At 42.9% G+C, this 24,223-nt stretch overlaps 1 protein-coding gene and 1 long non-coding RNA gene across 6 annotated transcripts in view; one reads left to right on the forward strand and one right to left on the reverse strand.

The window, feature by feature from the left end:
- The window catches only part of DLGAP1 (DLG associated protein 1), a 139,372-nt gene extending 122,304 nt beyond the window's left edge, over positions 1–17,068 (forward strand). Inside the window, exons 8-10 of one of the 2 annotated variants that reach the window (XM_058830822.1) lie at positions 8,117–8,208; positions 10,060–10,212; positions 13,054–17,068. In XM_058830822.1, the coding sequence (XP_058686805.1) occupies positions 8,117–8,208; positions 10,060–10,212; positions 13,054–13,263 (455 nt within the window). In that variant the 3' untranslated portion in view covers positions 13,264–17,068. Of the gene's footprint in view, positions 1–8,116; positions 8,209–10,059; positions 10,409–13,053 lie in introns of those variants that run through there. The other variant, XM_058830823.1, reaches the window with a different exon arrangement.
- LOC131575398 (uncharacterized) lies at positions 13,676–23,906 on the reverse strand. Of its 4 annotated transcripts, none has more exons than XR_009276785.1 (5): positions 23,769–23,906; positions 22,147–23,623; positions 20,679–20,743; positions 17,919–19,906; positions 13,676–14,554 (listed from the first exon to the last, which is right to left on the reverse strand). It is a non-coding gene; the product is annotated as an uncharacterized LOC131575398 (long non-coding RNA). The 4 variants fall into 4 exon arrangements; XR_009276782.1 differs by lacking the exon at positions 13,676–14,554 and having other exon boundaries at positions 17,206–19,906; positions 22,147–23,415; positions 23,565–23,623; XR_009276784.1 differs by lacking the exon at positions 13,676–14,554 and having other exon boundaries at positions 17,206–19,006; positions 19,662–19,906.
- Positions 23,907–24,223: the final 317 nt, after the last annotated feature.

The raw sequence follows: 24,223 nt of genomic DNA on the forward strand, positions 1-24,223 counted from the left end.
AAATTAGCTTCTACCAAAGCAAGGACTACTATTTCAGCTCCAGAGTTGTTTCTAAAAAATTTTTGACCTTTCCTCTCAAGAAGAGAGATGTTTGAGTTCTTTTGAAATGTAAAGGTTTTGGTTTATGAAAGGAAAGAAATTAACACTGGGAAAATTCTTAGAAATGCATAAGCTGTTTCTACTGGAACTTTCCATTCAACCCAGTGAATGAAAAGGTATGATCTAGATAGTCCAAGTTGAACAAAATTGTAAGCAACTGTAATTGGAAATTAATTTTAATGGCAAGCATAAGATAACCTGAATTTTAAGATGTGTAAAGGTTTTCTATTTCTACAAGATTTATGTTATATAATAGACTAACAATTTCTTTGGAAGAAAAATATATATAAGGTTTGACCTTAAAGCAGATCCAGATTGCCCACGTTCTAGAATTTCTGAATCTCATTTTTAACTCACACCATAAATGCATTCAAAAATCTCTTTGACCATGTATCAGAATAAAAGGGTTTCTGTTGTTCCTGTAGTATAAAGAAATAAACCTCATTTAGATTGAAAAAGGAGTGTGAACACATAACAAACAGGAAATACACAACTTTTTAAAGTCATAATGACTTAGACTGGACATAAGGAAAACATATTCTATGATGAGGGTGGCAAGGTACTGGAACAGGTTGCCCAGGGAAGTTGTGGATGCCCCATCCCTGGAAGGGCTCAAGGCCAGGTAGATGAGCTTTGGGCAACCTGGTCTAGTGGAAGGTGTCCTTGCAGTGGGGCTGAAACTAGATTATTTTTAAAGGTCCTCTGTAACCTAAACTATTCTGTCATTCTATGAACTGATAATACTGGGAAAACCTATAAAATATTTTATTTGTGCACCAAGGTAGTTGGTGCACCAATAAAGTAGTAGGAAAAGAACATGAAGCGAATTTTACGATGCTGATGGATGCAGAAAATGCATATCTGTACGGAATTTTCTCTCAATGTCTTGGTGTCTTTGATACAAGACAGTTTTAAAGGGCTCTTTGAGCAATCAGTAGGAGGAGTCAGGGGGAGGAAAGAGGAATGATTCGGCTGGCTATTTCCAATGCCTACCCACAGCACACCTGGCATGTGATCACTGGTAATGGCAGGAGGAAAGGAGTCACCTGGGTTTGGTAGCCACTGTTGCAGTACTTATTTCAGTGTGACTCTGTCAGCTGCTGTGGCACGTGGCAGCTGTCTCCCACAGAGGCTGCGCAGGGCTTTCTGCTGCGGCTCAGCACGTCGCACTCTACCTGGTGCCAAGGAAAAGCATATGGCCGGGGCCACTCTGCCCTCTCAGCAGTGCCAGAAACAAAAGCCTGGTTGTTACAAACCCTGCCCCAAAAAACGTCTTTTTCATACATCTATAAACTTTAAAGAGAGAGAGGAAGGGAGGAGAAGAGGTGCATTTGCTTTGCTTTCCCTAATGAAACATAACCAGAGCAGGGAATGCATCCTTTGTTTCCAACCTGACATCCCCAGCATGTGTTTGGCCAGATAACAAAATAACGAGAACGTGTGATGAGCGAGGTTTTCTCGATGCCATGGCAGCTGACAGAGGGCTCATCCCCCCGGCGCTCCACGTAAAACGATCCGCGCTTCCTTCAGACAATGCGGCCCTTGTGCGGAACAGCTGTCTCGGGGAGACGGCTCGCTGCTGTTTGACAGTAGCTTGTATGTTACATAGATACGTAGGGTATTATCTAGCTGGGAATGAATCTACCAGATGGGATTGAATGTTTCTAGCTGGGAAATGGAGTCTGCTGCTCTGTATAAAAACAAGCTGTGGTTCAGCGGCTGCACGATGAAATGCCAATATAGAGAGAAATGTGGCTTCCCTTCCGCCATGAATTATTTATTGTATAGTATATTCTGGTTTTATCTGAAATCATTTTCTGATGATAAGCCACAGCATGTGTGACAGGCAGATGAACACCGCTCACACTTTAAGCTAGCATACTTGATATGATTTCAGTGTATTTTGCAGTTACAGGGAAGTTGGCTACGAACTCCAGGGCTCTTATCAAAAAAAAAAAAGAAAAGATGTTACACATCTGAGGCTAAACACCTTGTGAGAATTGATTGACGCTTTGGATCAGGCCTTAAGTGAAATCAACTGTTGACTTTCTTTTGTTTTTTTCCTCAACCATCTGCTTGCTCCTCCTACCTCTCCCCTGCAAAATTTCAAGCAGTCAGAGTCTCACCACAGATGTTGGTGACTTTATAGGCTCAGGCCTCTGTTGTCACCATTTACATACAAAATTAGCAGCAGCAGACCTGGCTCCCTGCACAGCCCTGACCACTTCTTTTCCCAGCAGTGGTGGGCACAGGAACATACTCCTATGGCCTTGGCCTATCTTTGGAGGGGTTTTTTTTGCTGTTGTTTGTATTTCACATGGAGCACTGACCTTCTTGGAAGAACCAGAAAGCTTCATTTTGCCTCCCCCTGCCCCCTCCAGAAGTTTCTCTTTCACATGGGGCTGCACTGTGGCTTCGGTGTAAAGATAACCATCGGAAGCAAACAGCAGGTCTGATTCACCACAAGTCAGGTGTAATGTGGGTTTAGTGGTGAGACAAGCCAGGCCAATCAAGTAAAATCTAAAACAGAAAACCAAAGTTCTCACAAGACATGTCATTAAAACTCTCCTGTGTGTATATGGCAGCCCTCTGGGCAAGTCTGTGAATAAAGGTTGACCTCAAATCTGCAGGAACCTCACTGCTCAAGACCAGAGCCTCTACAAATTCATCCGGGTCTGGCAAATTATGCAATGCTTACACACTGTGTCTGCCATTTCGGTTTGTTTCGATTGTTTCAAAAGAAAACATAAAAAGAAAAGGTTAGACATGAGGGAATAAAGTTTAGAAAAAAGGGTACATTTTCCATAATAGTTGTGCATGGCAAAAGAACAAGAGACCCATGAGTTCACTCTCAGCCACAAGCACAGAAAACCATTTGCCATTCCTCTGCAGGGCTTCTCCGGGCAACCCTGGTCTCTGCCGTTCCGAGGAGTGAGAGTGCCTCATCCTGCAGTGGGCTGGGACAGCCCTGCAGAGGGATGGTCACCAGCCTGACATGTGGCCGAGTCCTGCTGGAATCCCCCTGGCTACGTGCCTCTGGCCACATGCCAAATTTATCCTTTTCTTGTCCTTCTGTCCCCAGATGGAACATCTCCATACACGAGGGTTTCTCAAAGGAAACCAGCAAGGAAAGCCCTACCAGTGCCTAGAGGCTAGTAGGACAAAAAGTGAAATCCACAAGCAAGGAAAGGATCTAGTTAGGGGAAAAAAAACATTAAATGTGCTAATAAAAGCCAAGTAAGTCAGAGAACACATGGAAACTGCTTCAATCCAAACGAACAGCATTTGCTCGTGCAGACAGCCCTATTAATTTCAATGAGATCACTCCTGTAAGTATATATGACTCAAAGAAAGGACTGCTCCTTCCCTAGTTTGTTCCATTTGGCTGTTTTCTCCTTAACAGATGAGCTTAAGACCTGAGCAGTAGCTTTAACTTTGAATTTCCTGGCTTTTGTCATGCTTGGCGTTATTTAAATGTAGGTCTGTCAACATGAATAGGCTAAAATGCTGGTCCATCCTGGCTTGGAAATGGATTGTGACAGCTCTGTGGCAGGATTGCTTCATATGCATTGTGCCCAGCCAACATCTGCAACACAAATGTCAGGCTGTGTCCCTGTAATTTCAGCTATTGTTCCTGCCACTTGCTCCTGGGGCAATGAGCAAGTCCCTGGTATTCTGTTCCCTAGCTTGGGCCCTGCCTATCAGCCAGGTGTTTTCACATTATAAGGGCATTTGATAGTCAGAGTCCTAAAGTGCCTCCTTTGTCACTTGTTAGACCCTGGGGCCTGTCAAAGTTCAAATGCAAATACATCAGTTGGGGTTTTAAGGCCAAATAATGCTGTCCCTTCTCAAAACTCCCCTGGCTTCTATGTGATTACTTTTCACATCACTTCAGGTGGGTTTTGTTATTTTCTTATATTTTGTTATCCTTGTTACATGCATAGCCACCTCCTAGTTAGAGCAGATGACAATAACTATTTTTTTGCTTGTGTTCACAATTCTTTTATTTTGTTGTTTTCCTATTTCTTTTCTGATGAAGATGTGGAGGAGGGAAATACATAGAGCTCTACAATTTCAAAACAGGTCCTAAGCAATTCTTAGAATCAAGAGAAGCAAGAACTTACTGCTTGGACAGCACATAGTCCAAATCTATTTTCAATAATATTTTAAAAGAAGAACATGTTGAGGGGTCAAAGGCACAAGGATATTCACTGTCATGTGTCTGTCCATGGATAATATTCTGTGATTCCTAGATAAGAACAGTAATAGTGAGGAGGCATTCCATAGTAGCAGAATTCCATCAAAATAGCTATAAGTTCTTCAAAAATAGACATAATTGTCCATGTCTTAAAAAATGTCACAGGAATGAACTGGATTTACAAAGAAGATGGGTCAAAGCAAGAAGGGAAGAATTAAAAAAAAAAAAAAAAAAAAACACAGGAAAAATTCAAACTATAAAAAAAAACCACTGCAGTACACACACTTTTCCCTCTGGGGAAGAGGTGACAGCAGAGCATATGATGGATGTTAATAATGTTGCTTAATGCATTACTGGAAGGCATTCAGATCCAACAGTGCTGAGTGTGCTGTATAGCCCTGTATAGAACAGAAAGCAGATATGAATAACATTATATAGGTGTTTAAATCCATTATGATTGCATCTTGATGGGTTGGGATTTTTTGTTGCTTGGTTTTATACGTTTTCTTTGTATCCTATTAGCTGAACACATCAATTTGAATGTTTATGTGTTTTTCCTCCTGTACCCCATCTCCCTTGCTGTTAAAGATTTCTCTGATTCTTTTCTGATTTGTTTTGAGTATTATCTTTGCAATTCCGTTTATTTTCTTGGTATTTGGCTTCAAACCTTGCAGGCTTTTCTTCTAAGAAAATCTACTGGTCTGTTTTTGCTTTTGATTTTTCACTACACCTTGGCCTTTCTGTTGGGCACCAGAGATTTTGACTGAGTAAGCAAAATGAGCACTGTGCCTGGAAACAGTAAGAGCAACGTGGGTTTGGAAACAAACTTAGTCTATTGATAAGGCTTTGTGTCTTCTAGAGACATTCCTTTCAGTTTTTTGCATGCTTTGTGTTTTGTCTTTGCCCCCCTCCCCGCTAACTTCCGTGACAGAGTTGGTTGTTGACGAGTTGCACATTAACAGACCCCTTGCTTTTGAGGGGCAAGGAATCAGTGACACTTGACTAGATACAGCCACAGCTACAACAGAAGTGGCAACAATAGAGAACAGCATCAGCATGCATCCCGCAGTCAGCTGGGATGATGGGTTTTAGGCAAATAGCCAGTCACTAGGCAGCCAAGGACAAGGACTTCCTTTTCCCTCTGTTGAGATCTCTGAATATTAAAGCTCTTCTTCCCCAGAAGAAAGGGACACATTCCCATCCATCACCAACAAGTTGTATATGCATTTCTTCATGCTTGGGATGTGATTTCCAACTCATTTGGTGCAGGTTTCCAGGAAAAGCCCACCTCCTCTTTTTTTTTTTTTTTTTTTTTAATCCCAAGAAGTTGAGAGATGTTTTTCTCCCCTTCTCAAGTCTTGGGAAGCATCAGAGTGGCCCAGCTCCAGATGAGGCAGCTGTTCCCAAATATACTCAGTGGGAAGAGTTTTCATAACAATGGGAACCACATGAAAGCTCTCGGAGTAGCTCCTCCTACTATTGAAAAGTCCTTTCAGTTGAGTGGTTTGCATATTGGGTTGCATAAATGACTAGACACACCAAGGGGTCCATTTTCAGCACTGTGCGCATAGAATTAGACACGCAAGCCTTGCTAACAATAATGAGAGTTGTGTGCAAAACTCCCTGCGCAATATGCTGAAAATATTCTGCTTAGTGAATCTTCCAGCTCATGGCTATTTCCTGGCAGTGCTGAGCTGAGTTCTGGGAACAAAATGAAAGTCTGGGCTCTGTGTGTGTTCACAGAGCTCTCTCCTATAGGTTCTGAAAAAAATGTGCACAGACTCTCTCTTCCCTCCCCCTTTTTTCCCCCCCCTTTGTATGTCTGAAGTATAAATGAACTCCACATCCCACTTAAGCCTTAAGAAGTGAGCTTTGAGGCTGGTGGAGGAAAAACCATTTGCCTTAAAGGAGGAGAACACAGATTTTGTTATTACTGCGTATCAGGTTTCAGTTTACCATGAGTATTTGTGCCAGTCTGCTTAGCATGTGGTTACTCAAGCCCTTGGAGAGGCCTTTCTCTTACCAAGCAATGCATGGTGGCTTTCTGGTAGCCAGCACTACAGCCAGTCACAGGACCGATGAAACGCTAAAAATCTTGTTAGAAGGGGTTATAGCAAAGTTGCATGTATTTATGTATGTATGTGTTCATTTCTTTATTTTTCATTGTGGTAAATCAAAATACTTAGCAATATTTTCCCAGGGGAGCTCTGTTAATGCTGTCTTAGCTTTTATACAAAAAGTGACTGTGCTCAAGGGGTGGTGCAGAAGATGGCAGCTTAGGACTAGCATCTCTTCTAGGCTCTGCTAGGAATTCACTCACCTTGAGCAGGCTACTTCATCTGTTTGTTTTTGCTGTTCCTCCTTCACCTGTCTCGTATACCCAGGCTGTAAATTTGTCATGGAAAAGTTACTGTGTCTATTTGAGGGATGGGACAATACAAATATCTCTGATAGAAATGATAGTGAGAACTGTGACACAGTGGCTGTCACTCATGTTTTTCATTAAGGAAGTGGTAGTATTTTTAAAAATTAATTAAAATTATTTTTAATCACTTGTTAACCAGAGAACTGGGGATAATAAGTAGTTTCAGCTGAGAGGGAAAATTAATGAAGGAGCCAGATAAAACTGTGATGCCAGCCTGTTTTTTCAAAGACTGTTTTGGCTTTTTTTTCTGAGCATTGGAAATCTCAAACAAATCGGTAGCTGCTTTCTTGCTCACAGCATCAATTCAGCAGTCCCTAAATTCACACTCTGCTTTTCTGGATTCACTGTCTTACTGCCAGCTGAGGCCACGTGTGCCTTTCTGCTGTGCTTCTGCATTCTCACTTCTTTTTTCACACACACAAAGTACACACATACACGTGTCCACACATGTACAGGTACACACAGAGTCTCCCCCAGACCAGAACTCCCCAGGGAGTCTCTGAATGCACCCATCTATGCCTGGGTTTTGGGCAGTGTATTCCCAACTACCCCTAGCAGCAGTAAAATCCCAGTGTCTGAGTGAGGTTGAATGCAACCAAAACAGTGTGAGCTCCTGCTTTATTCAGAGGCATTTACTATGGGCTGTCTTCTGGTTCACTGCAGCCCTTCACAGCGCTCGGTCAGTCCAAAGGGGCAGTAAGTACCCAGCTGTCTGTACAAAGGAGTGCTCAGTCAGCTGCGCTGGGACTCTTGGACACCTCCCTCCAAGGCACCAGCGAGGAGAGGCCAGGGTGCGATTGCTCCCTGAAGCACTCCTGGGCACTTGAATTCAAAGGCAGAAGCAGCCTTGGATTGTGCTCATGGACAGTACTCAGAGGGTCCAAATGAGATTCACTGGCGTGTGCTAAAAGATTCATCCCCTTTCTGGGGCTCTGATGGAGCAACACTCAGCTACACCTGACAATAAGGCAGTGTTGCTCAGTGAGTTGCTCAGTGAGGTGGCGAAGCAAAGAGCGCTTGCGAGCCGCATGTCCTTGTGCAGGGAGCTGGGTTTGTGTTCAAAACCTGAGCCTGGGTCATAGTAATAACATTTGGTGAGCTTTCTATACAGCCTGCAGAAGCTTTTGATTAGCCACGTTTACACTGTCATTACAACTGGTTGCAACTGGTCTCACTGGAGGAATGACAGTAAGATGCAGCAACTTTTTACATATTTTTTGCCTCGTGGAGATCTGACCTTAGATTTATCAACTTCTCTCTTTTTGTGACTGAAAGATAACATACCTTTTGAAAGCCAGAGCTGACTGCTGCACAGCTTTCTCCTCTCTTTTTATAGGCTTTTAGTTGCCTGCAGCAAAGAAAGCATTGTGACTTACTCTTCTTTTTCCTCTCAGTTCTAGGGAAAATTCGAACTGCAGTGGGCAGTGCCCAGCTTCTCATGGCTCAGAAATTTTACCAGTTCAGAGAACTTTGTGAAGAAAACCTGGTATGTAATTTTTCTGCTGGATACTAATGTGTGCCTTTTACTAACCCTGTGAATAATCCTACATAAACTAAACTGATGTTCTGAATAATATGGCAGTTTTTCCAGTAAAGGCCTTGAAATTAATTTAGGAGTAACTCAAAATTGTCAGTCAGCAAGAGTTTCACAATAGCTTGAGAGCTTTAAAATAAAGGTGAAAAACTTTGGGTGAACTATCACTGAGGCTCTGCTACTAACTTCAGAGGAGCAAGGTTCTGTCCCTTGACCCCTTCATGGGCACACAGATGGGTAAAATACCTTAAGGTCCTTGGGAGTGGATCAGAAATTTCCTGAGTTGGGCTTTCTCAGGTGTTCCTGGGAAACAAGCTCCACACTAAAATCTGCCTCAGTGGACAAATGCAACAGAAATTGGCTCTGTCTTTATAAGACTTCCAGTTCTTAATATAAAAACTGAAAAAGCCTTCTGATTGAGCATCTTTGCAAATAACAGCCAATGACTGGGCAATCTGCTAGTGTCAAGCACTGAAAAACTAGGAATCAAACTGTAATCTCTGGTCTCCTTATGATTCTAAAAATACTTCATTGTTTTCAATAATTGCACCTTTCATGGTATAATCATCCTACCAAAATCCTCTGCAAATGTGATTGTGAAAAGCAAAAATAGAAATTTTATAAGGCAACCAACTGACTCTTTTGAGTTTATTGCTTCTGAGGAGGAAGAAAACTAAAGGCAAAGTAAAACTTGAGCCATGTAAAACATCATGCAAGGTGCTGCTATTAATTTATTTATTAACAACAAACTTAATAATAATTTATCAGTGTAGTTTGACAAGGCCACAGCACCCACAAAACTTTGTTGTCTGGTGTAGGGACTTCTCAGCATTTATGAAAAAACATGCTCGAAGTGAGTGTATGCAACATCTCACTTTAATTAAACAGTTTCAGCTGGGAACCAGCTTATAGAGAGACATCCTGTAGAAAGCCTTCCCTCCTGCAAGCCTTGCCAGTGGAGCAGGGATGGTTTTGTGTACACCCACTGCATGCAAAACGTGTTCAGAGCTGGGGTGCACTGAAGGGACAGAAGGACAGGATTTCTTGGGTCTGGCCCAAGCTGTGCTGAAGATGCTGACTGTCCAGATGTGCTTTTCTGAGCAATGCTCTTGGGCTGATAAGTTTGCACACACAAGCAATGCTACCCACCTGTGTCCCAGTTTCGTTCTTCCCAAAAATCTGCCTGTAAAAATGGGTTTACTGTGCTTCTGCATGTAGGGCTTTCCACCCTGCATAGGTTATTCTTGACAAACAAACAGACAAAAAAAAGAAAAAAAATTGGCCTGAGACAATTTCACCTGGTGTATTTTTGTCAACGTTACATCCTCAGAGTGCAGGAAAAGTGTTCACACATTGGTGTATCATTATTGGCACATGCAGGAAATGTACATTTGCAGAGGTATTACTCTTTTTTACAAGTGTGAGCATGGTGGGGAATCCTTCCTCGTGAAAGTGAAGAAGAGGCTGGCAATTCATTTCAGTGCAGATAGGATTGCCACCAGTTGTGCCCGGGAACATCCTGTGGCAGATCCTGCCACAGGGGCCCTTTACCCTTAGGCTGTGGGGGGTACCTGCTGCCTTTGCTGAGTGGATGTTGACAGGGCACAGCAGTTCAACGCCGAGCCACACTCCTCAAAATAAAACCCGCCAGTAAGTAATGCTTTGCTTTGCTCCTCTCTCCGGGTCTTCCCCATCACTTGGATCTGCTCAAACTGCTTTGCTAGCGAGATTTGTAGCCATTTGCACAAATGCTTTACATTAAGAAGTACTAAAGCCAACATGTTTTTTTCTTCTGTTGCACAGAATCCTAATGCACATCCACGGCCGACCTCCCAGGATTTAGCAGGGTTTTGGGATATGCTGCAGTTGTCCATAGAAAATATTAGTATGAAATTTGATGAACTTCATCAGTTAAAGGCCAATAATTGGAAACAGATGGATCCTCATGACAAGAAGGTAGAACACTGTAGATTTTGTATGCTTCATTTAAAACCCTGCACAAATACTGGACAGATTAAATAGGCCTCTGTGTTACAGCGTTGACGTTAAAAATGTGAAATGAAGCTCATATCAAATTAATTTCATTGTAATAACAATGTTTACATAATAATCATCTGGGATATTATCTGTAATATGTTTCAGGCATATTTTTAAACCAAATCTGTCTTTGTGAATTGGATAATGGGAATGTGGTACTTTGTTAAGCTTTACATTTAATCATATTAGACGATCAATCGTTGGAAGGAACTGCCTTATATATTGATTCTTAAAATTAAATAAATCACATTTACGGTTCATATTATTGCATACAGCAAGACTTCTAGGTTGTGTTACTGAAAAAACTAGGGAAGCACTGTAAACATCGCTGACTTTGGTAGCCAGATTACAAACAGCAATATCAAAAATATGCCTTCCAAAATGTTACATGAAAAAGTTACTTTTTTTATCCATTTGTTTGTTTTTTATTTATTTTGGGCTTTTTTTAAAAGGGTGAGTTCGCAAACATGTTCACTTTTCTGGTATTGTTGTTTACCTGAGGTAGCATAAAAATCATCTGGAGCTTTGCTGGGCTTTTTTCCTTTTTTTTTCTGTTTTTGGTAAATGTAGTCTTCTTCTGTCACCATGAAAAACTGCCACATCTCCAAGCGTGAGTCACATTTCACTTTACATTCTCATTTGGCACCACATCGCCTTTTTTTTTCTCCTCACTATCCACCTCAAGACAAACAGCACTCGGGTGAGCCAAAATACACAAATGTTTCAGAAAATCCTTAGAGTACAGACCCATTCCTAGAGGATCCAACGGTCTAATGTCGCGCTCCTATAGGTATGTAATTTGGTGGCTGAATTTCTGCTGTGACTGGTCTGATAGCAATGAATACAGCCAACAGGTAGGGTCACCAGAAGGAGGGGGAGCACAACTTACAGGTACAGTGGCTCAGACAGGAGTCCTGGCTACCCCAACTTACGGTCAGCTGGCTGCCAATGGCCAAAGTGGTGTTTTCTTTTGGATAAATAACCATAATAATATCAAACCCCGTTAATCTTGCAGCAGGAAGCTTGTACAGGCAGTGCTGGTAGCACTATTCCTCCTCCTCCTCCTCCAATCAAGACTAAATACTCATTCCTGATTTAGGAGTACCATGTTCACACCATTTGTGCACACCTAGTATGTTATGTAGGGGAATGAATGGGAATGTGTTTTCCTAGTCCAAGGTGCTGAAGGCAAGTCATTTTCTTATCTTCTTTTTTTTTTCCAGTCTCTATCAGAAAGGAAGTTAAAACTGCCAAACATGCATGCACAGAAATGCTGGTATATGGTCTTTCATTAGCTTTTACAGTTAAGTGGGTAGGCTGAGTGTTTGCAATTGCAGCAGTAAGAAATTAGAGCTTTCCTTGAAAAAAAATGTGCCTTTTCTTTGCTTCTGAAAAACATTTCAAAGAGTTTCCAACAAAAAGAAGACTATAACGGTTTAAAGGAAGTTAAGTAGTGCTGAAGAAAGGGACCTACAGTAGGAAGGTAAAGATTTTAAAGAATTACACTGTGTTCCTGTTTCAACAGCATTTGTCTATGATTTTAGATGAAACAGATCATCTCCTTTCTTAAAAAGGATTAAAAAAAGAAAAAGGAAGAAAAAACTTTCTGTGGAATTGATATTTGTCTTTGGCCTTTGCCACTGGGCCCTTTTTAAGCAGCATAGATTAATCCTTGGACGGAGAGAAAAAGCAAAGTATGAATAAGTGTAACTAAGCACCTTTATATTTTGAGCCATGGAAGCTGTTGTGAGCAGCATGAGAGAAAACGAAAGGGCAGAATGGGACCTTTGTAGTGTGATAAAATCCCTCCGCTCAGAGACCGTGTTCACAGTTGGAAGGGGATGTAACTTAAAAGACAATCTAATTAACTTGACAAAGTCTTTGTGGATGCCTGAAATTCAGTTCTGAATACACTTTTCTGTTTCGGGAAAAATCCCTCTCTGATGGGTTGTTTTTGTTGGTTTTTGTTGGTTTTTTTTCCTTCTTTTTTTTGTGTGTATGTGTGTGTACATGCACCAAGATATATGTAAAAGCCCTCCTTGTTGGTCACATATCTGGAGCTAGCTGCCACCATGATGATTAATGCATGTTCTCTTAACGGTTTTTAAGTTTTTCCTACCAGATTTTCTGTTTCTAGCTGAATGTAGCTTCATGCCTATTTAGCACGAGGCGAGAGTGTATGAGCTTGCACAGCGAGACCCAGAGTGTGGGATTTTTGAGCAGTCACTAAACTGCTACAAAATAGATACATAAATACGTGGTGTTTTTTTAAAAAAACTACTTATTCTGATGCACCAGCTGCAGACAGCTAGCTCCCATCCGCAGTTGGGAACGCCAAAGCCACGGCACCTCCGTGTTGCAGGAGCATCTAGCGCTGTGCACGGATAGAAGAGGGTGGCCCAGGAGCCGGGGCTCTCCAGAGTTCCTCTGCTGAGGGCAGCGTTCCTCCCGGCTGTGCCAGTGGCGGGAGGTCGGTCTCTTTCCTAGTCCCTGGCACTAAGCAGGTAGTGGTGGGGGCCTCGGCCCCGGCAGCACCGTCCCTGAGGAGAAGTAGCACGGCGGCCGGCCCTCCCCTCCCCTTTGCCCTTGCCCTATGTTTATGAACCTTTGAGCACAAAAACCAGTTGACTGAAGACAGAAAGGCAGATAAGAGCTAACAAACCATAGGTAAAATGTGTGTTCTAACTACTGATATATCCTAGTTTTTCCCGCCTTTCCCTGAGAAGCTGTATAATGCCATTAACCTTCTGCTTTGATCAGGAGAGAAGGGTCCCTCCTCCAGTGCCAAAGAAGCCATCGAAAGGTCAGGTGCCACTCATACGAGAACGCTCTCTGGAAAGCTCGCAGCGTCAAGAGGCCCGGAAACGGCTGATGGCTGCCAAGCGCGCTGCATCGGTCCGCCAGAACTCAGCTACCGAGAGCGCCGAAAGCATTGAGATATACATCCCCGAAGCCCAGACCAGGCTATGAAGGGATCCAACCGGGAGGACTCTCTCTGGCAAGACAAGCCTCATGTATAATCTGCCCCTCTAGGCTCCTGCTCAAGGTCACCACGAAGTATTTGTACCTCCTCCTCCTCCGCTCTCTCGCTCTCTCCCCCTCCTCTCCCCCTCCCCTCTCTCTGTACGCAGCTGCCCTGATGCTCCCAGTGAACTCCACTGCCGTGGCGTAGTTGTCGGTCCTCCGAGAGATGTCCTCTAATCACCCTTGCTTTCTGAAGGTTCGCCCATGTCATCACGATGCTTTGTCACATGTACTGATGCTGCCACTTTGCCTCATGTAAACGAGCACGATCCTTTTTTCTTTTCTGTTTGGGACAAATAAACGCAGCACTCAGACTTCCACACACCCGCACACCTGTACAGTAGATGCTCCATTTAACTTACTCATGATCTTTAGTTGACCTAAAGCTAGTCTGTTACCCAGTGTACAGCAATATCAAACTGTAGGGGACTTTGGTATTTTCAGTCATGCAGGGTGATCCTTTCAGACTCTGCCGTCTTCCTCACAAAAGATGAAAGGACCTATGACTCGGATTCCCTTCTTTTTATTACTGTTTTTTTTAAAGCAGATGGCGCACTTTATTCTAAACCTCCAAATCACATCTTCACCTGAATTAAGGAGTCACAAAGGGGGAGGGAGCTGGGGTGGGAGCGGGGAGGGGGGGACGAAAAGAAACCCCACAGCTCTGGCAGGTGAAAAAGTGGAAGTATATCCCACAGGTGAGATGGCGAGGGATATAAAAGATCCTGTGGAAAGATACCCGCACACTCACAGCTGTACAAACTGCCTCATTTTTATTTCATCAATCACTACTTAAACATTTCAATCAGCAGAAGATTGTAAATTCGATCTTCCAGGGAAATAATCTATTTTGAAAGGCAATAAAAGAGTAAAAAGGAAGGAGATAAGAAGCAATGATAGTTGAAGAGATAATATAAAAGAAGGATTTTCTTGTCCAAGTATTAAGAATTTTTAAAATTGTACTGTATTGTCAATTCCTCTTGTATTGTATTGTATGGATTATATTGGTTAAAAAAAAAAAAAAAAAAAAAGCAAAAAAAAAAAGCTTGGTTTTGTTGATGTCTTAATCTCGGTGGGACCATCCGATCTCATACGTCCATGCAGCCACACACGGACACCTGTAGGTGAATTACTGTACATGGAGCCTCTGATGCTTTTCCAGGCCAGGCTTGCTTTGCTCTATCCACAGCTGGTTGTATGCTACAGTTCAGACTGCTTATCACCAAACCGTCCATATCTAGGAGTAAATTTCTAATTCAGCCTCCTCTTAATAGTATAAAGTACTCACTTGAACAAGAACAATAGACTATTTTTCACAAGTTATGGGATCAATATGAACTTAATATTTTTCACGACAAGCCTTCCTACCCTGGCTTCTGCCATTGTTTTGCAATCACAAAAAATATGCATCCTAAGTAGCTCATTAATAGTGGGCGGAAATGGCAGATAATAGGGCTGGAGAGGAGCCTGAAAGGTCAGCTCCTGTGTGTCTGTCCCCTCCAGCCACTTCTGGCTGGGGCAGGGGCCTGTCCTCCAGCTCCCCTGATGAGGAATGATGCCGACCACGCTGCTACTGGAATCTCTTGTGCCAACATTAGGAAAGCTATGTCAGGCATGTTGCTGAAAGCGAGCTGTGTGCGAGCGTGTGAGCGTGTGAGTGCACACACGCGTGCCGGACTGGCACGTGCTGCTGCCAGCAGAATTAGCGTGGGCTGCTCTGGGTGACAGGGCTGCTCTGGGTGACAGGGCTGCTCTGGGTGACAGGGCTGGTGCGAGCAGAGGAGCGCTGTGCAGTCCTCAGAGCATGTGCATCCTGCAGTGATGTTTTCCAGACTCCTCTGCCGCTCCCTACGTGCTCTTCACGCCGTCTGCCAGGGCAGGGGTACGCGGAAGGCAGGCTGCTTTCTGCTCCCAGTGAGCACAGGGACAGCCCCACCATGGAGGGGCACAGGTGGCAGCCCTTGCTGCACGCCACTGCTGGCTGGCTGTGCCCATGGCTGCTCAACCTCCATGGACAGTCCAACCAGTGAAAAACCCCACTGCACGTGTGGCGTGATTCTGCAGCTTGCACTTAAAAGGCATTGAAAATCGTCATCGAAAAGTTAAGGTCTTGTTAAAACTACTCATTGAGACCATGCCAGACAGCTTCTTTTCCTATGACATCATAGCCAGGTGCTAATTTAATTTTATTTGAGAAAATAGGAGAGGTAATAGGTTCTGGCACCAAGTATTTTCATGAGAGCATACTAAAACCACTAGAGAATTTGCTACCTCTCAAAGCCATCGATATCTGAGCTATGTCTTTATAAACAGGGCACAAATATTTACTGCTGTGGTTTACAAGATAAGGGCTAATAATTTAATATATAAAAGACTTTTAACTAGAGTAATCAGAAATCCAGTGTAACTCTAGAGTGCTTGGTGTTACAGGAGCTTCAAAAGGTTTGACCCTCTTAGCGTTTGAATACCAGTGTATTTGCTAGTTTTGAAACACTGCGTTTAACTTTTAGCAGCAACAAAACATCACCGTGTTTGCAGTATGTAATAGTGCCAACTGCCACTTTTGAGCATATATAGTCATAGGAAGTATTAATTATTTGGAACTCATTTGTACTGAAGTATTCAAAGCAGTACCTAGGTGAGAGTCCACATTCACAACTGTGTCGCAGACTTACTTAGTTTTTGTGAACGTTTTACGAAAGATGAGTTAAGACTTTGGTTGACAAGTGGCTACAGAAATTTATATCCAGTAAGTCCCCCCCTAAAAAAAGAAAAAAAGTGAAGACTATCTAGTCTTGTACATTACAAATTGTTGTATTTGTATATCATAGAATATTTTTTGTATCTATTTTAAATGAATTTATTCTTAGCTGAATGCTTGTTAGTTCATTTGGCACTGGAGAGGTTATTATAATGTTTGCCTAGTTTTTTAGCAGAATATTAAAAATACAGCCAATACCAGAAAATACAAAATAAAATAATTCTGCCCATAAAATGCCACTAGTTGACCACTTGACTCATTTACCAACACTAATGCTAGTATATTTGCTCCATCATCTGTTTTAGTATAATTTGTAACTATTTGTTTTTAGTCTAAACTGCCCAGTGTATATTAAAAATGCCTATATTCTGTTTCACTTTGGGACTAAACTATTGCTTTTTTTTTCCCTTGGGAGAAATTTTAGAAAAGGTTGGTTTTGTTTCCTGCTTCAAAAGTTAAAAAACAAAAAAAAAAAGAGGTATTTATTATATTTTTTGCAGATGTTTCCATAAAATTCTCATAATCTTTTTGTAAAGAAAGATGAAGAAATGGATTAAAGATTTTTAATATTTGAAAAGGTAAATAGAAATAATTTATTTGTAATATATTTCAGTTTATTTATTGGTGTTCCCTTAATGCTTTGATGTGCACTATCACTTTAATTTGAAGTGTATCTTTGTGAATTTATTGGGGGTTTTGGTTTTTTGTTTTGGTTTTTTTTTAAGGAAAATGGTCAAATGCATATTTTAAGTAGAATGTAAATCACTGGCCTACCTGCATTCCCAAATGTGATTTTAAAAATGTTTTTGATTTGAAACAAAAGACACAAATATGAAAGCCTTTAGACAGAGGAGAGTGTTTTTATGGCTTAATGATTTGGGTTTCCATAGGATTATCTATCTGGTTTGTGTGTGGACAGGAAAATGTAAATAGATGAATGTTTCCCATAATGTAAAAAGAGCAAATTAATAAAATAATTAATGCACTGCTTGTAAGAGCTGTGGGTTTTCAATGCAAATTCGTTCTTCCAGAACTGCCAAGGCATTTCATTTGATGTGGTCAAGGATAAAAGTACAACAAGCAGAATGTTTCTCTTAAGCTTTCATTGCTTAAGACCGGCCCTGCAAAGTCTCATCCGAAGCATCCTGCTGAGCACACTGGAAGTGCTCATCTGCACAGAGTTGCTCACAGGCATAAAAGTTGCCATGATCAAGGCCTTGAGCCTTAGCAAAATCTTCAAAGGCGCTTCTGCACAGACCCCAGCCAAACCCCACTGAAGATGCCAGGAGTTACAATGGGGACTTCAAAAGAAGTGGCAAGAAGACCCCAGCCTGTTTGGTTTTCCCCTCGCTGGTTCCCTTTCATTTTCTGTATATGTCCCATGATGTCTGAATTTTTGGGGGCAAAAGAGATCCCTGGCAGGCATAGCTAACTTTCCCTTCACTGGAATCCTGCTTCCAGATGGGGTTTTTCCCGCTGTGTGAAATAAAGACAGTCACCAAATCCCACAGGAACATGTCCTGGATGATATTCTTCATGGTTATACCAGTATTTAAACAGGTTCTGATTCACTTTGTAGCACCTAGTAGTTAATATAACTATATAATAGTGTGCCAGTGCTGCACCATGTACTGTCTGCCCATGCCTAGACCCTCAGCACAGAAAGACCAGAAAGATTTGTGCTGCAGTTCCATAGGCAGGGAAAATTCTGAAAGATGAAGGGATTTTTCTTCACATCCTGCAATTTATGTGCTCATTAGTCACTGATAAATTTGATGCACCAGGGATGGGGGGGAGAAAATGCTTTATTACTTTAAAAACTTTCTGAGGTGTCTGGTACCTTTTTGTAATGAGAACAGCTCAGAAGGAGTAAAATAGCAGGTATGTTTCACACTGTTCTCCAGCAGAGCAAGGAAGTCCAAGCCTTGGCTGAACCCCGCCTTTCATGCAGGTAAACTTTCTCCCTATTTATACTCAATGTTTCCTTCCAGATCAAATCAGAAGCCTTCCCCAGAAGTATATCTTCTTGTCAGTTTGTTTGCCAATGTCTGTTCTCTCCTGTAAGACATTGTTTTTGCATCACGCAATAGGCAAATAATTCGCTTCAGCCATCAGTTTGGAGCATGCTCACCTATCAAATCTGATGACTTTGAGCTGACACTTTTGATAGCAATGAATGATAAAAATATTGGCTGCTCTGCTGGTACTGGTATTTGTTGTTGAGGTCATAGCTTTACACATGATTTGGAGTGCAGAGAGCAAGTGGATTTCTCTATTTCCACTATGCATCGCATAACAGGGTCGGGTCAGGCCCACTAACCATGGTCCTGCACGGGGCAAACCTGGGACCAGCATTCACAGCTCAAAGATACTCATCCCCTCTCCCTTTAGTCTGATGTTATGCCAGTAAAACAGTGCCTATAAAACATTGCTGTGCTGTCACAGTAAGCTCATTCACAACATCGTCTCTTGCCTGTGCTTTTGCATGCGGGGAGGTTTTTACAGCCCCTCTTCTGCACGGCTGCTCGGACGGCAGGAGAAGGTAACTGCTCTCACTCGATTCATCAGGATGCATTTGGATGCCAGCTGCAAAACATGACGTGACTGGCCCTTCCAGCCAGCAGTCAGGCTTTCCCACGCTTGGATCCCATCGGCGGACAGCACCCTTCTCGGTAGTGCGTGAGATTACAGCCGGTCCTCTATTGCTCCGTGAGTCACATGCCCCATTCGCAGTGAGACAAAGGGGCGAGCAAAGGAACAGGGCTTCCTGGTAATTGTGTTTTTCATGCTTCTCTTCACTGATCCAGTAACAACATAATAATTGAAATTAGAGACAGAAAAGCTCTGCTGGGGCATTGTGTTAACACTCTGCCAGTTCCAGATTGCGATCTACCGAGCTGTGGCAGGTAAGGCATCACCTCCCCAGCTCTGCTCCACCCAGAGGGAAAAAAACTCACACATGAAAGAGGAAAAAAAAAAAAAAAAAAGCCATATTAAAAAACAAGCAGAGCTGTGACATTGCCACCACCTATTATGGGCTACTTCTGGTGCAAAGGCCTTCACTGTATTGACTCTTCACTTAACTATCTCCATGACAGGGTGCCAAATTTCTCTTCATTTCCAGCCAAGCAGAATGGAAACAAATTATGGATTTTGCCACCTCTATTCAAAGAGGGGGAAGTACCGAGGTGTTGCAGAGCCTCTGGAGAAAGCAACCGTTGCATGGCCCCTGAGCTACACCAGTGCCAACACTGCCATATTTCAAAGCTGGCAAACGTTTTGGAAGAGGGGATGGGCCTTGCCTTGAGTTAAAGAAAAGCAGTAGGACAGAGTGTGATGGATGTTTTATGGGTATCAAATATTTCACCAAGGTAAGATAAGTCACTGTGTAAACAACCATGTGCTGAGGCAACCACCTTCGTTTGGAGATGGTAACTAGGGAGCTGAGATGTTGAATAGCAAAGGGTAACCCATTCTGATGTAACTAGCCTATTTCCCTGGTGGGAATGTCCAGCCTATCACTTATCCCTGGCTTCAAACTAAAGAATTATTGAAGTCATGTGCTTAAAGTACTATATCTTACCTTTTTCTGTTGAACTCATATGGGTGCTCACAGTTGCAATCTGGAATGGCTTTGTGAGTGTGCGTTCAGGACTGTATTCGTCCCTGATGTTTTTTGTAGCACTGAGAAGTTATTGCATTGCACAAGTCAGATTATATTATTTGTTGTCTTACAGCATGTTCTTTTGTCTTTTTAATAAGTGGTTGTAATAATAACTCACTGTGCTCCAGTCCTTTTGTCGGTCTTCTGAAGAAAGCTCCTATCACCTGAAAAAAAAAAAAAAAAAAACAGAATCTTCTTCATTTTGTAGACTGTTCTGGTAAATCTTGGCTAAGCTAGGCCTAAGGTGGAAGAAATTGAGATAACTGATGCACTTAAGCATGTGTCATTCTTCATCTCTCCAGTCAATAATTGACAAGAAAAGGGGAAAAAAAAATCATATGGGCCAGACAGCTCATAGATGATGCACTAAAACTGAGATGGCATTGTGCTATGCTGTGGGACAATCATACCTGTAGCAACAGCTGAAGGGGGAAATCCCTTCCCACCTTGGAGCAATGTTTCAGTAAATAGATTTTAAATATGTGACATCCCTTCCCAGTGCATCAGTGCCACCATGACCGCAATTCTACAATTTCCACACACCTCAGAGGTAGCACGGGCAGTATCATGGTGCCAGCTGAGGGCAGGGAGATACAAGCCCCTGGGCAACAGTAAACTTTGCACAGGGCAGGGTATTGCTGTTGGAGCAGTGGCAACTCTAAGGGAATGTGGTGTTCATTAAACACAAACCAAAAGTAATCCAGGGCAGATGGCTGCTGCTTCCATGAAGTAAGCTGTCACAGTGGGAAAGAGGAGTTTGAAAGGGTGACTTCTCTTTTCATCTCACTATCTACTGTTTTAATCCAGCATAAGAACAAGGCTTGGAATTCTAGTGAAGTTACACAATTGCATTTGCAGTGCTGGGAGAGAAACCAGACTTCATCCCAGACTAATTGCCAGCTATAAAATTTAGTGGAGGCATACATAAAGACAAACCTGTAGCAACTTCAACGGAAACATGTCCATGTGTCAGTCTTCAAGTGAATCCAGAAATGCTTTGCCTAAAACACACAAACTTTAAGTCATGATCCTCTGCAAGAGGGTCCTATGATCTTGCTCATTGCTCTGATTCACCACATAGTAAATATTGCTGTTATTTAAAGAACACTTAAAAAGCAGTGACTTACATCAAAGAGGCTGTATGACTACACATAAGAGAAAAACATCTTTGACAAACAGATGGTGTGTATCGATCTGAAAGACTCCATAAAGTACTCTTTTGTATTACTAACCTAATGCTTCAACTGACAAGAGGTCTCCTTTTGTTGACATCTTTCCTGGCAATAGCATCATGACAACTGCAGCCTGTCTGCAAGAATGTACACAGACCTGGGAACCCAGCCATACATTAGCAAACTGCAGTGTACTCCACGTGTTTCTCATCCTTTGCTTAACAACCTTGTGCTTGTAAGAAAAGCTACTTGCGTGCAGTATTGCATTCACTGTGATGATTCATGTCTACCAGCTTCTGCCAGGCAATGCCGGGAAGTCAGGTAGGAAGCAGCCCAACTCCTGTATTTTCTCTCTCTGAGATAAAAAATTATTTTAGTGGAAGGTAGGAAATAAAACAAAGAAACCAAGCCAAAACAAAGAAAACCTGTTGAAGCACACAGAGTTTGTCATTTAAATATAATCCAAGCAGATTTTGTTTGTCAACGCTTGCATAAGCGAAAATTACAATTCTGAAATTACTTTTAACTGGAACTGTTTTCATATCAAGTAGCTTGTCTGAGCTTAATGCTAACGGTTCAAGACCTTCCCAAGTGTCAAATGGTGTGACTGCAGGTGCTGCCACAGCATCCCTGCCACATGCATCAGCAGTAGTGCCGCTGCCAGGGGCTGTCAGCTGCAGTGCTGGTGCCCAGGAGCCCTCCCTTGTGGCACATCCCTCGCCCACATGGACAAGGGCATTGTGCTCTCATGTTTTCTGCTTTACCTCACACTTGACACCAAGACATAAATCCTCACCAGAGCAAATTGAATGGATCTCCTTAAACACCAAAATTACTCAAACACCAATAATTATACTTGCTTGGGAGGGAGGTTTATCTTTGAACTCACGCAGCTTTTGTTAAACTATCTTTATACCTCAGCTCTCTCACCGCTTTTCAATAGACAACATGAAACTGCTCTCACACCTCAGGAGCCAATATATTACATTTGCTCTGGACTTTCAGCATTGTAACTGGGAGCAGAAGTTGGATCTGTTTTTTTCTTCCTCTCTTAAAAGGTCAGGGAAACATGAAACCGCAAAAGGCTAATTCTTCTCTGTGTCACATTTCTGTGAGCCCACAGGGCAACATAGCAGTAGTATTTTTAATGGTTTTTTTTTTTTCCCCACCCTGACTTTTCAGTCCACAGTCCTTGGCACAACTGGTGACAGCTCACACAGTAACACACTTACTCTCACATCATTCCTTCTAAGTTGGTTTTGATGAATATTGGGAGCACCAGAAAGGGTCGCAGTCACTGCAGCACACGTGATGAGCAGGGGGAAGACACCACAAGGCTTGGCCTCATCCCAGGTTTTCTGGTTCTGGCCCTGCATGGTCACAATCCACAGTATTCGGCACATACACGCGTGGTTATCGTTAAACCATAAATATTGCAAGAAGGTATTCAGCATGATTTAATATTCCTATTAGTGCCTCCAAAGGCCCAGCCAGAGAAGCTGCACTGTGCTGGGCTGAGCACTGTGTAAATATTGATGGTTTCTGTCTTGCAGTGTTTACAATCTAAGAAGGAGCCCCGCACCAGAGCTCTCTGCTACAGTTTTGTTGTTTGTCTTCAAAAATTATTTGTCTGATTTAAAGCATCATAAATGAACATGTCCTTTCTTTTGCCACTACTACTAAAGCAATTACTTTACAAAGAGCTGTGAAGGCAAAGTTCTAGACCTAGATATTTTATCACCTCAATCAAGAATTAGTCTTTTGATATAAACTCAGAATCCAATACATTTTCTGAAGCTGTAATATGCTACAATAACATATGATTTCATGTTCTCAAACTTGCTAGGTAACAATGATTCAGCACAAGCAGAGCAAAGCACTGCTTTGCTCCCCTGAACAGGGACACACTCTCAGGTAAACTCACTCTAAGGCTTGATAATGGAAGAAGCTGCTCCCAAAACCACCACACTGACAAGACACAGATATGTGGCAGTGGTTGTGCAGAAACCCACATCAGGAATCAGGTAAGTTAACATTATACATGTATATAGCAGGAACAGACACTACAGGAATGGCTTTTGGCCCAAGGCAAACTGCCTTGCTGAGGGTGCTGGTGTTTGGAAAGGAAATGACAAGTTTCTACAGCTGCAAGGGTCAGCACTGACACACAGCTTGCTGTACCCTCCCTCCAGCTGAGGATAAAACCTCTGCAAGGGAGTTGGGAGCTGTGCTATGCCTCACAATATGGCTGGGCACCGCTGCCATCCATCATGCAAGCATAACTCCTTCAGTGTTCAAAGGCAAAGTTGCAAAAGACTTGTTATTCCTCAGGGTGTTCTGAAGATTTATACACTGTCACCTACCTGGGCAGTGGGAGATGTTTACCTGTCTCCTGTGTCAGCTGAGCTCAGGGAGCAGTAACATGATTACAAAACTTGAATGCTCAGAAATGCTTTCTGGCTCCTCATATCTCCTCATTTGATCTCCAGGACACCTCACCACTGTTAAAAAGAAAACACCACCAAAGCACCACCCAGCTCCAAACCATCTGAGGCATGGGCCCAGAAGCAGCTCTAGCATTCTCCTTTTCTCCTGCTGTTGCCCCTGTTGCAATTTCATAAATGATATTTGTTCTTCCCACAAGCCTTACCTCTTTTGGGGTCAGGGGGAAGGCTTGGAGCCAGGGGTTTCACCTGAGGCAGGTTACACCTGCAAACGAAAGAGTGGACGTGGAAGGACAGCCTCACGCCACCACCACCATCATTTCGGTGTTCATCAGAGCCCTTCACCAGGAGCTGGAGGCTGAGATGTGAGCGCTCTGCCTCTCCCTGTTCCCGCACGGGGAAGCTCGTACCTTGTCATCGCTGCCCCGCTGCCGCACACCCAACACCTCAGGGCCGCCACCAGCGCTTCCGTCCGCACTGTGCAAACACCGCTGCGCCCTTTCTCCGCTCGGATAATAACAGTGCCACCCTCATTCCCCGTTCCTGGCAGCCACGGTGTGGGCACCCAGCGGCAACTACAGACGGTGGCCCAAGGTCTGGTTAATGTGTCAGCGCTTTGAACCCACCACAGGTTGCACTTTGAGCCGTTATTGGCGGTCCTGGTGTTTAAAGGGGTTTTTTTCCCCAAACTGGCTGGGTGCCTGCTCCTTTTTTAAGAGGAGTCTGACACCAGAAACCTCATGTCCATGTCAAAGTAGCTGATCTCCACCCTCACTGGTGAAAAAACAATAAGCGTTCTGTCATCAGCATAAGCCTGATTTCCACAGACTTTAGGGGTTTTTGCACGTGAGAAGAGGCTGTGGCA

The sequence above is a fragment of the Poecile atricapillus genome, chromosome 2 (genome assembly GCF_030490865.1).
Source record: "Poecile atricapillus isolate bPoeAtr1 chromosome 2, bPoeAtr1.hap1, whole genome shotgun sequence".
In the NCBI taxonomy this organism is placed as follows: domain Eukaryota; kingdom Metazoa; phylum Chordata; class Aves; order Passeriformes; family Paridae; genus Poecile; species Poecile atricapillus.